Source organism: Eschrichtius robustus, chromosome 2, assembly GCF_028021215.1.
Source record: "Eschrichtius robustus isolate mEscRob2 chromosome 2, mEscRob2.pri, whole genome shotgun sequence".
Classification (NCBI taxonomy): domain Eukaryota; kingdom Metazoa; phylum Chordata; class Mammalia; order Artiodactyla; family Eschrichtiidae; genus Eschrichtius; species Eschrichtius robustus.
Genome location: NC_090825.1, coordinates 76,354,593 through 76,368,216, shown reverse-complemented (window position 1 = coordinate 76,368,216; position 13,624 = coordinate 76,354,593). Strand labels below are relative to the sequence as shown.

Genomic DNA, 13,624 nt, shown 5'->3' with positions numbered 1-13,624 from the left:
TTCTTAGTTGAATTATGTGGGACTTTCCATGGGAAATGTTTTTGATATTTTATGTGTTATTCTAATCTGAGTTAAAACATGAATTCCTATAACTACTGTGTCTTTATTTTGAGTCTAAAGAATTTCATGAATTTCAAAACCTTCAGAGAACTGGGTGATTATGATGCTGTGTGAATTCATAAGGTGATTTATTATATTGACTAATTCTTGGAGTTTGCATTTAGCTACACATGGTCCCCCACTGGAGGAAATAAAATAGAGATAATAAATTTAATATTTTGTATATTTTTCTTGGTTTTCAGAAAATAAATACTGCTGGAACCAGTAATGCAGATGTCCCCTTGGCTGATCCCGGAATGTACCAATTGGACATTACATTAAGAAGGGGTCAGAGTTTAGCTGCCCGAGATCGAGGAGGTAAGGACATAAGAAAAATGTCACCTGGAAGCTTATTCTCTGTGTTTTTGACAAACTTTGTTTTCCTTGTGGTTGCTTAAGTTAAAAAAAAATCAACTATAATATCAGTTTTAGAAGTTTCGGTTAATGATGTGGCTCGAAATATCGTCTGACTCCTGTGACCGTAGAGGAAGAAGTTATGATGCAAGTTCGAAAACTCTGAATTGTTCCAACCCAGACAGCAAGGTCCCTACCAAACTGCTGACAAATTAGACTCTACATTATATATAATTAGTGACATAATCAGTTAAGTAGATGAAGTACATTTTTGAAGCCATATCAGAATTCACCTTTTCACAGACCTGAAATTCTTTTTGCTGCATAGATTTGCTCCATTGAATCCCCTGAAACTGCAGAATCTTGGACTAACATCTCACCAAAACTTTGGAGATTCCCAGCAAGTGATTTTCTGAGGCTTGGTTGAACCTGGCAATAATCTCATGGTGGATTAAACAGGTGTCTGTAGTCCATGATGAAGGAAAAGACAAGGCAAATACTCTTTAGTTCCTGGATTCCATATCACAGGGCAATCTCCTGATGAACTTACCTGGGGTACGTTAATTATTCCTTGAACCCTGGTTAGGGGCAGGACAAAAGATAGACCCTAACCAGACCGTATAGCATCTTTTGCACGTTTTGAAATAACACCGCTTTGGGATGTGGAGATCTGAGGGCCTACATTCCTAAAGGAAGCTGAATTTGGGTGTAATTCCTCCCACTAAGAAGGAGGAGAGCCCCTGAGCTTCTAACTTATTGTCAGACGACCTGCAGAGTGCTCCTGGCATCACAGGATCTTGTTTTTCTCCTCCCACTCTTTTTGACATCCATACTTAGTCAGTGAAAGGAACCAAATAAGACCATAATTTGTAATTTTTATCTCCTGTCTCTACAAAAATAAACTAGAGAAAATGAGTAACATAACAGTGGGTTTTGTAAGATTAGAGATGATACAAATAATAGATTTAATGTTTAAGTACAAACTAGTAAATATCAGAATATTCTTAATGAATGAAGGTATGATTAGAAATGTTAGAATTTAAACACAGGGGGAATTTGCAAAATTAACCATCGGGTTTAGTAGCTGAGGACAAATGTTTATGGAATTGAACTGCTGGTCTCAAAAGAAGTTACAGTTAGCTTGGAGGACAAAAATAATGCTATTAACATAGTATTATTTCACTGTATTTATAAAACATTTTTTAGTCTTCAGAGCAGTCTTAATTACATTACATTACAACATTTGATCTAAAACGGAATTGAACCAGGCATCAGGAGATCAAAATTTTAGTCCTAGATACGTCCTCCCAACAATATTAAATACATATACACACAATTATTTATTGCAGAATTTTTTGTAATTATAAAATGCCCATAAATAGAAGAGGTGGTGAAATAAACCATGGTACACCCACATGATGAAATAATATGCAACTGTAAAATAAATAAGGAAAATCTTTAGCAATTGATATGGAAAGTGTTACAGGATATATTATTAAGTGAAAAAACAAAGTGCAAAGGGTAACAACATTATGAAATGTTTTAGGTAAGAAAGAAGGGAGTATAAGGGATTATGCATTATCTGTTCATTTCTCCAAAAAGAAATATCAGAAGTAAAATCCAGAAATGAATGAGATTGATAACATAACATAATATCGGTAAGAACAGGTGTCCAGAATGTGGGATAGGAATGGGGTAAAAGGGGTAAGGAGGAAGTTCTATATGCATTGTTGACAAGAATGTCAACAATATACTTGTTACTATACAAGTAAACTTTCTTGTATAGTTCTAACTCTTTAACCATGGCAATATTACAGAAAGAAATGAATGAGTGGATGGATGGATAGATATATAGATAGATAGGTTCCTGCATCCTGTTGATATCTATAACCACACCTCAGGGGAATGGGAATAAAACAACTAATCTAAGTGATTAAGTAAAACCATATTTGGGTTATACACTATAAAACTGAAGACAAAAAGGTCGATATATAAATAATGTACTTCAGAGAATGATTTTCAATTCTGAAACTACTTACTGCATATGCTAGGAATGAGCAACTAAGTAAGTACATTGTAGATAAGAAGAGTCAGATTTCTTACTGCTGGAGAAAGAGGTCAAAGACATGGAATGGGGGGAAGCTAGAATGCACCTTGTTGCGTTAGAAAGGTATCAGTATGAACTGATGGTTTCTAATATATTTATAGATAGATAGCAATTAAGATGGATAGAGATGTGTGTGTGATCTCTCTGCTGAGAGGGCCTAGAAGCCATCACAAAGGTGTAATGACAAAGTAGAAATCCACATACTTTTGGCCCAGATCTTGGTTTCTAAATACAATTTCTCCAATAAAAGTAAGCAGGGCTCCTGGAGAAATGGTTGATTGCAGATCTGGGGCAGGGACAGTACAAGATGAGCCTGGAACATTTTGCAGTGCCAGAAAATAAGGAAGTACTGAAAAATTGATGTCAGGATGTCAAAATGAAATAGGAGCCAACTTAAGGGAGCTCCTAATGATCAAAACTGGGACGATTTCAGCAACAAAATAAATAGTGGTAATAATGGATTATAACCCATAGAATAATATAAATATCTATGATTTCATACTGGTAAATACATAATTAAATAAATAAATAGGTGTGAGATAAGGTAAAGCTTTTCCTTATGGTAGAATTCTAATGAACAAATGTAGACAGGAAAATAGAAATCACCTTTTAACAAACACCACCATAATAATTATTACAGGCAAAAATCATCAATTGAGGCTAAAACTATATGTGCAAAATTATGATGAGAAACAGGATATTTGCATCATTTCAAAGTATTTCCCCACAAGATACATATAAATTACAAAGGGGAAAAAAGGTAACTTTACAGTAGAGAAACTTGGAAGACATCCTTTTAACCAAGTGCGAAGTTAACATCAGGAGTAATGAGACAGACGGATGTAATGACCCTGCTGATATGATGCGCTGAGAAAGGGACATCCTGGGTGACATTCTTGTCAACAGTGCATAAAGTCAATGTCATCATGAGAAAACATCAGGCAAACTCTGGCAACATATGATGCCAGTTATCTGAGCTAAGTAGCATCTGCCCTCTGGGCAGTGCATGCACAGTCTTGTTCCACCGTGTCTCCACAATTGTGAGTCTGGATGGCATTGTGTATGCACCACTGTCTTTCTTGTAGTAGCAAATTATTTTCTCCAGATGCCTCTGCCCAAAATAGGAATTTTTTAAAGATAAAATGAGAGGGCCGTGTTCCTAAGAAAAATGGGAGAGAAAATATTACTTTGTAGAAGTGAAGAATATCCCAAAGTGTTTAAAATGCAAACTCTAATCCAGCTTCCCTATCTGAATCACTTGCCTGGCATTTATGAAGTTGTTAGTTGGTAGTTATGAGAGGAGATATATAAACAGAGGAAACAACCTGAGTTAAGTTTGGGATTGATTAAAATTTATCATAGACCCACCTGTAAATAACAGATGGTGTTAAGCATATGATTGGATAGATAGCATTGGGTCCCTTCAGATTTGTGAATTTTATATATCTACAGATATAGATATATAGATATATAATTTTGAGGGCCTGAATGGGGATTATGGTTGTGGAACTGGAGAAGGAAAGGAAAACGGGAGAGATGGTTTGGAGAATGTCCAGTAGCATCTGAGATCAGTTGGGTGAGGGGGGTTCAAAAACCTACTGAGATTTTAAGGCTGCTGATGACTAGGAGCCGTGTGGACTTTGGAAAAAGGTGCATGTAAGCAAAAATTTTGTATAACTATTAGAATTAGCAGAAATTACAGTCTCTTGTCATTTATTACATTGATACCCTCACCTACTGTCCAGCAAAACCAAAATGCCGATGCCTTCCATGTCCCATCCCACCCTTGCAGAAAATAATGGAAGGGAAAACTCATTTCCACCATCCCCCCATCGCCAGAAGGGAAAACTCATTTCCACCATCCCCACCATCGCCAGAAGGTTGTTTGAACTTTGCATCTTCAGAATCTTTATATGTAATAGGCACTGAGGTGGGCTCAACAGGCAAAACTGGCCATCATTCTTCCACTTTTATACCCTGTTTTACAGAACAACCAAGTAGCTTTTTGGAATGCTACTGCGTTTTTCTAAGTTTTATTATACCTGCTTTAAGCAGCCTGATATACTAGAAAGTACATGACTTTCTAGGGAGTCTGACCACATAATTTCAAAGCCAATCTCAACATTTTATTAGCTGTGTGACTTTGAGTGAGCTGTGCAGTCTCTCTGCTGCAATTGTAGGGTTCCAGATTTAGCAAATAAAAAATGCACAATGCCTAGTTAAATTTGAATTTCAGATAACCCATTATCTTTTAATATAAATACATCTCATGAACCTAATCCACAGTATAATGAATATAGATAATAATATTATACTGTAATTATGTAATGTGGTAACTATCACTACATTGGCAAACATATTACAGTATATAAATACATCAAAGTAACATGCTGTACACCTTAAACTTACACAATGTTACATGTCAAATGTATTCAATAAAAAATAAATAATATAAATACATACATACCTCTCATGTGCTATTTGGAGTACTCCTATACTAAAAAATTATTTGTTGTTTATCTGAAGTTCCAATTTAACTGAGTTCCTTGTTTTATCTAGCAGCCCTTTGACAACTGTCATATGTAGTTCTCTTTTAAACTGCCATTTTTATTTTAATTGGGTTGGGCTTTTCAGGACTATATTATCATCTGTCACGTTTTGAAAGTCATGTTTTGACAAGATTATTTGTATTGTTAGAAAAAAAAGAGCAATCCGTGTAGGTATGTCTGGTGATAGCAATTCCCTACAACTTAATTCCTTGAAATTTGTATCGTGAAGGATGTATTAATTTCCTAGGGTTGCCTTAACATATTACCACAAACCTGGAGGCTTAAAACAACAGAAACTTATTATCTCAGTTCTGGAGTCCAAGAGTCAGAAAAGTCAAGTTGTGGTAGGCAACACTCCTTCCAAAAGCTCTTGGGAAGAATTCTTCCTCGCCTCTTCCAGCTTCTGGTGACTCCAGGCATTCCTTGGCTTGCAGTAGCATCACTCCAATCTTTGCTTCCATCTTCCCGCTCTGTGTCTCCAAGCCTCAAACCTCCTTCTTCTTTCTCTCATAAGGACAGTAGTCATTGGATTTAGGGCCTGCCTTAAATCCAGTATGATCTCATCTCAAGATTCTTAAATTAATTTTATCTGCAAAAAGACTATTTCTAAATAAGGTTACATTCACAGGTACCGGGGGTTAGGACTTATAATGTATATATACATTATATATAATGTATATATGTACATTATATATATTATATAATGTATATCTACTATATATCATATATACTTATATTATATGCTTCTACAGAACATATACATTCTGTTGTGTTTTTCCTGTCCTATTTTCATAGATGAAAAAAAAAATCACTCATTGACACACAAAGATTTCCTTGTTTCATATTAATATAACTAGAGCCATACAATTACTAGATCTTGAGAATGAACTTCTATCTTGAGATTTTGTAAATGACTCCAAGACTACACATTTTTCCTAGAAAGCTTTTTATACTAGTCTTAACACTTCAGTTATTTTGAGGCAGAAGCAAAGGGTCTGGTGGCTCTTCTCCAAAGAGGTGCCATCCTTTACCAAATGTAAATCTGGAACTCCTTAAGACATAGAGCAAGTACTATACAAATTTTCTGAAGAAACTCTGAAGATGATGTTTCCACATATGAAATGCAGTCATATCACACATAACAAAGTTAGGTTCACTTTTAAACATTCTATCTCTTCTGCTATTATGGCTACAAATTTGCTTTGCTTAATTATATTTAGGTTGGAAGAGGGACCAATTTTTATTTAACCTTTACAAAAAAAATACATTGCCATGAAAAGTAAAAAGGCCCAGGAAAGGCACTGCGTATAATACCTGACACTGTTCTCAGGAGTTGATAGACAAGGCCAATCAATATGTATCATATTTTCTTCAGAATCTGCATCGACTTTGGCAATGGTGGGGTTTTTTTTAAAAATATGATTTGATTATTTATAGATGAATTTGATTTAAAATAAGTATAATTTAATTCAGCCTCTGTTAATAAAGGATGATTTTAAGCTTAACTCATTTTAAAAGTGCATCTCTGAGTTCCATTTATTAGAGACATCGTCCTTAAATTCACTTGAGGTTAATTAGCTTGCTTTCCATAGTTTTCCATATTTAGATTTCTTAAAGGATATGCTCCTTCTTGGTGTAAGGATAAAGGAAATTTTATGTGTTCATGGGTTTCAGTGCATTGTGCCTATAGGGAGAAATATTCTCAGGAATTTAGTTACACATTCTCTGAAATTAGATCATATAAAGTATACAAAATTACCCTTTCCATAAATTTTGAAAGGTCAGTTGGCACAGTTGTACCAAAAATGTAAACCCATTCCTAATTGGTAAACTGTTTAATATGGTCAAACCTATATAAGGTTATGTATGGCCCATTAATTAAGATCATTTTAAGAGAGAGCCTTCATTCTAATTAGCACTAAATTAGTCTTCTAAATTTGGGATTAGAGAGAAAGTGAAAAGGTCTATGGAACTTTATTAGTGCTTATCATAAAATAAACCATTAAAAATAATAGCAACAATATTCTAAAGCAAATAAGTACAATTAGATATGTCTCTTTGCTTTTACAAGGTGCTATTTCTTTATCTGCTGATCTTGGGTTCGCAGTCTACTTTCACAAAGTCATCTGTCTTTGGGTCAAAATAGTCCTGGAAATCCTGACTTTCAAGTCCACTGGCTCAGTTGGTCAGGTATTTACTCTTGGTGGCAATCTCAGCTTGCATTTGGAAACCTCAGCCATGGGTTTATTCTTAGCAGCCTCAACAATCTTCTCCACCAACTTCTGGGACTTACTTTCTAATTTTAACGAAAGACACAATGTCTGATCTTTAGCTTACAGTGGGAACCTTTAGGCAAGCAGGAGGGGAAAAAAAGAGGCCACGCATTGGTGGTAGACGGAATGCTTCTGGTTAATTTATTACAGAAACCAATCATACCAGAATGAAAGAGAGTAGAATCTCCTATTGGAAGTGATCACATAAGCATCGGGCAATAGGGTCATCAGGTGATGATTACCCTGAGGGGAAAAATGTGTTAGGGACAATGAAGACATTGGCAAATCTTCAAAACCTTGCAATCAATACTATAGAGCATGCACCAAAAGCATCTCCAATTGATAAAAAGTGTTTTAAAACTACAAATAAAATTCTTCCCAGAAGTAAATTTATTGACAGCCATTGCGTCATCCCTTGTGCATAAGTATGAACATGCTTGCACTCCCAGACCCCAATGGGGCCTGTAATTGCATATCAAAAAGTAATACTTTATTGATATAAAACTGACCTTGGGTAGACTGAGCTTTTCTTTTTGTTTTGAAAACTTTTCCCTATTCCCAAAAAGAATATTCCATGCCCATTTTGACCCCCTAGATTCAAGTAAACATCAGACCCACAAGACTATCCACAAGACTATCCAAGGCCACACTTGACACCTCTTCAGGAGGATATAGGGCGGGAACCACAGTTCAGCAGCAAGACAGCCTCAGCTATCCCTTGCTGCAGCCCATGCAGCAGCCCCTGCAGCCATCCGGGAGATATCTTCCTTAGCTACCAGGTAACCCAGTGCAGATGGAAAAAGACAAGATCGCACTGAGCAGGTGTGGGAGCCTCTATGGTGTAAAAGCCTCCTTTCTCACAGGAGCTAGTATCTCTTGTAACTACTTCATAGTTTCCAGGGACATGCCCAGTTACAAGAATCATTACCTTCAGGAAGTCCAAAGATACGGCTTCCTAACAGGTGTTTCCACTTCTCCCAGTCTAGATGAAATTTACCAACCAGGGCATCATTTTTACCTCGTGTTGCTTAACAACATAGTTAACATACTATCTGTTGAGGGTTATAAGGGAAATACAGAGTTAACCAAAGGTCGTATTCTCATGAAGAGGAAGGAAATGGTTTCCTCATACTGGGGCAAGCATTGAGAACAGTAAGAAAATATAGCGCATTCCAGTTGTGCCGAATTGTATCAGTCGGCCCCTCCTTGCTCAAGTGCCACAGGAAGGGTTTCAAGGTGAGGTGATTTCAAGCCTTTGGTGCTACCTAGCAGCTGTTGAAGAAACATCAGAGTTGGTTTGGATGTAGACTACCCTGTCAGATGTGTTAGTCCAAATTGAGGGGCTGACCTTGGAGAAGAGCAAAATCAAAGAGAATTTTCAGACAAACACACAAATACTCAAGGATGAGAAATAGCTACAACCTTGTCTGTGTTATTAGTCAAAGTAACAACACTTTATAGCACCCATAACAAGGGAAAAACAACAAACAGTTTAGTGATTTTAGGTTTTGTAGACATAACAGACCCTTATTATTCTTTCTGTTTGCTTATTTTTTTTAAATAAATGACCATGGGCATAAAATACACAACATCACAGTAAAAGCAGACTCTTTTGAAAGTATGTATTCAGTTGGGGCAAGGCAAAACCTTTCTTCTATGCAGAAAGCAATAAATTTTTTACTACCTTGTATTGAGAACAGTCTCGGTACTCAATGACCATTTTTCTTTCTAAGCTACGAGTTCTCTGTTATACATAAACTTCTTCTAAAAAATGATTTTATTTAAAATATTTTCATCTTAAATTTATTGGGGTATAATTTACATAGAGGAAAACTTACAGTTTGATGAGTTTGACAGAAAAATACAGTCATAACTACCATCAAAATCAAAATATAGAACATTTCTCATCACCTTACAAAGTTCCCTCATGATCCTTTATGGTTAATTCTCTCCTTACACTCCTAGCCCCTGGCAACAACTGATTTGATATCTGTAAAAATCATTTTAAATTACCTCAATATATATATTTTTTAAATATGGGCAGATGTATATGAAATAATGATAATAAATTTTAGAGATTGAATATAATTAATTTTATAAAGCATGATACTTTCTTACAGCAGTAATTTTATCCTTGTAATTTGATGCTATTTACATTGCAAATATATTTACATATTGAAAGAATACGTAAATAAAATCTACTCAGGGAGCCCCAGTGTAAACTATGGACTTTGAGTGATGATGATGTGTCAATGTAGGTTCATTGGAGCAAAGTACCACTCTGGTTGGGGATGATGGTAGTCGGGGAGGCTGTGCTCGTGTAGGGGGAGGGGTATGTGGAACTCTCTACTTTCCACTCAGTTTTGCTGTGAGCCTAATACTGCTCTAAAATATAAAGTCTAGTAAAAAAAACAAAAAAAAAACCGCTGCTCTGTGGTGATCAGGTACCTTTGCTCTGTCTCTATTTTAATTTAGTTTAAGTACACAAAATAATAGAACTACAGTTGATGTTAAAAACTTACCACAATCCTAAAATTTTACTCAAGGAATCCGAATGAAATAGCATGCAGCACTGTCTGAAGTTTCAAACAATCATGTTTTTAAAAATAAAGTTACTACTTATTTTCATTCAGTTTAGTTACGTGCATACTTCTATCCATGCAATCTTAAATTTAGTGTAATTAATGATCACTCGTCTGTTCTGTAAGACAAGTATGCAAATTTTCCAGTTTTCTGTTATAAAATCAATCTGATTGACATGAACTAAATGTTATGTTATATATCTCTTTCTGATTTAGGCAAAGAGAACACGTTTAGTTGTCTTTTTAGCCAAATTTAATGAAACAATTTAAGTTATTCAAGTATTTTCTGTGATCAGGAATATTGAGTACTTAATTAACTTGAGTCAACTTGAAGAATTTTTTTTATAATTACCTAATATTTCTTTACCAAGTAATACTGTCTTTAACTCTTGCTTTAAAGACTGAAGATAAAAAGTTTTTTGAAGGGTGGGCTATTAGCATTTCTTTTGTTCTTCGCCTTATTTTAGCAACCAAGACACCCAATACCTAAACCGACCATTCCCTTTGAGCACTTTTTTCTTCCATTTATGTGGGGACAGGACATTTGCCACTCCTTGTTCTAAATTTATGTGCATCTGTTAATCTCTAAACCAATCAAAATTTGTGCTCTATTAAATTTGAGAGACTGTCCAGTTTTGATTTCCCTCTGGAGGCAGGTAAAGGCACATTGTCAAAAGGAAAATTTCTGCATTAACATTGTTTAAGGAATAGCTCTTTTACCCCTGGGAAGAAAGTTAACTTGCTCAATTGTTTGTTTTAAAAGTCGAGCTATTTATTTAGTTCATATTCTGCAAGAAAGTATCCCTTTCTTTTTCAAGTTCTTGTGAAATTAGCGATCAGATTTTTTTGTTATTTTTATAGTAGACTTACTCATTTAACTTGATGTTCTTATAATGTACACAGTCATCCTTAATTTTTTAGAAATACTCTTTAAAAACTGGGCAGATGTAGATATAGAGCAGTGATTGTCAAAGTTGAGTCCCTAGACCAGCAGCACCAGAATCACTTTGGAACTTTGGAATCTTTGGGCACCACCCCAGGTCTACTGAATCCTAAACTCTAGGTGTGCAGCCCATCCATCTGTGTTTTAAGAAAACTTCTAGGTGATAGTGATGCATGCTTAGGTTGGAAAACCAATGATGTAAATGTCCTAAGAATCTACCCACATGGAACTCTTCAAATACAACTCAGAGACCACAGAATTTCTCGTATCTAACCATTCTCTAGAAACCCGTGAAACCATTTTGGGCTCCCCTTCCTGGATCCCCTGATGTCCGCTAGATACTTAACTCTCTCTCCAGTCTCACTCAGGCCTCCAGGCCCATCTCACTTCTCTCAGGTCTAATGTTAGATGGCAAGATGCCATAAAACCACAGTACAGGAGCCCTTTCAAATGGCCCTTAGACTGTACAGCAAGGAGCTCTGAATGTGAGCTGGAATGGCCACACTTTTGAAAAGCCTAGTAGTTTGTTGGTCATAGCTGCTCTTAAAGAGGAAGGTCAGGGAAACACAAGGAATCTAGAATGTTCTTGTGTTGTTCCTTGATTTAGAAGCTGATGTCTGCTTGACTTTGATGTTCCTATGAAGCAGGCTCTGTGGGTCCTCCAAGAATTGTGGCTAGAACTGACTGAAGATTTCAGTCAGTTGAGTTATGAGAGTGTATCAGAAACTTATTACAAACTTTTCTGCAAGTAAAAAGACCCCTGGTAGGCCAATTTAAAGATTCACTCCTAAGAACATTTTATTGATATGTTTTTAATAGCTATATTTATTTTGTTGATGAAAAATTAGTCGATCTAAGAAAGAAATAGAAAATGTTATTCGAGCCAAATTGAGGATTATAACCCAGGAACAGCCTCTCAAAAAGCTCCAAGAACTGTTCTGCCCATTAGAGGTCAAAGCACAGTTATATAAGTTTTTGAGACTTAGGGCTGTACGTTAAGTGACGTATCATTGACAGTCTATACAATCTAATGGATAGTGGATTATGGGTCATCATGGCCCCTCACAAGATCTTTTTAAGGAATTGTCTTGGTACTAAGAGAATGCTGTTCTCTGTGGTTGAGCACCTATTTCTGCCGATGGGGAGGTCTGGTCAATGTATAATGCAGATGCACAATGCATAGTAGAGGGGAGAGGAGAGGCCAAAGGGCAGAGGAAATTTTTTAATGTTTAAATTTTTCTTGTCTTGCCATAAAATATCGATTTTATTTCACATTTTTTTCGTAAAAGCAAACAAGCTTTCTAGATCAAAGATCAGACGTTATAATTTATAGGATTTGTTCCCCATGCTCCACTCTCTCCCTTTGGGGAGATGCAATGAGAGCGAATGTCAGCTGCAAACACAAGGGGTCTGTACTGTGGGAGAAAAACCCCCAAATTATGCGATTTGGAGTTTCTATAAGAACTGCTGCACAGCGACCCTTCTTGAGAGAGAAAAAAAAACACATCTTCCTAACGTAAACATATCCTCTCTTAGGAACAGAGAAGATTCTTAGATATTTACAACCTTTAAAATGTAAACTCATAGCTCTAAGCCTATCATATGGTCAGGCCACTCAAGATGACTATTCTCTTGCTCTCTGTGCATCCCCTGCTCGACCAGTCTCTGCTTCACCTACCCCTACTCACCTGACTGACCTTCCTTCTTAATCATAGAGCTTAATGAGTAACTGCCTACCTACTTGCCCACCACCCGCCCCCTGCCTCCCCCAGCCGCAGCTTGTGATTGTGCTAATCTCTAGATCAGAAGGGCTCCATTGTGATCATTTATCAAAGGGCCAGTAAGGGGTGTGCCCCTCTGCTAGTTTCCCTGGTAACCGATGAGTCAACTTAACATCACATCCCCCCTTTAAGTGGTAGCCTCCCTCTTCCTCCTACCCCACCTGCAAAGACTGTACATGGTGTGGTGCTGCTCCAGGACCTTGCTTCAGGCATGTGAGATGCCCTATCCACTAAACCACTGATGTCTGTCTCGCTGACTCCTGGCTCTTTCTTTGCTCTCAAGGCTGGGCAGCTACAGGGCTTGTAGGCCTTCAGGCTGCAGCCCAACACCTATCAACCGTAGAATATAAAAAGAAAATGGTTCTGGGGAAATGGAAACACTCTATCTTTATAGCATATAGTTCATCATTTATTATGCCCTAGTTATTTGTTTTACCTTTCTGTTAAGCATGGATGTTGTCCATCATGAATATGTGTAGATGTTTTACAATTATGGTCTAAAGTGAAATTTTCTTCATTGTTAAAGAATGACCGATTTGTCATTCACAAACATCTTTCAAATGTTGACTAATGGGTTCTTTCAAATTTTGAAAGATTACAGTTTTATAACAGAAGGTACTGAGAGACAGTGAGTACAAAATTGTATAATTATGCTTTTCTAAATTTTCTAGAGTTTTGAGAATACATTATCTCTTGAAAAAATTATTGAAGAACAATTCCTCATTAAATTTAGAAAAGAGTGATCAAAGCTTTGTTCTTTATTAAAGAACAATCTGTGAGTGTAAATTATAAGAATAAATAAAATAAATTGCTTTTCCAAAAAGTACGTTCAAGTTTAAAAATTCTCAGACTTCAGTCAATTTACTTTAACATCTTATTAGCGGTCTGTAATAGAAGAAAAGACCTCGTGTTGTATGTTGCGTACTTCAGAAGCAG

At 36.3% G+C, this 13,624-nt stretch overlaps 1 protein-coding gene across 4 annotated transcripts in view; it reads left to right on the top strand.

Annotated features, from left to right (window-relative positions):
• MCTP1 (multiple C2 and transmembrane domain containing 1) overlaps positions 1–13,624 on the top strand; it is a 550,214-nt gene that overhangs the window by 250,715 nt on the left and 285,875 nt on the right. For all 4 annotated transcript variants that reach the window (XM_068533874.1, XM_068533867.1, XM_068533860.1 and 1 more), the window contains exon 2: positions 303–417. In XM_068533874.1, the coding sequence (XP_068389975.1) occupies positions 303–417 (115 nt within the window). The remainder of the gene's footprint in view (positions 1–302; positions 418–13,624) is intronic.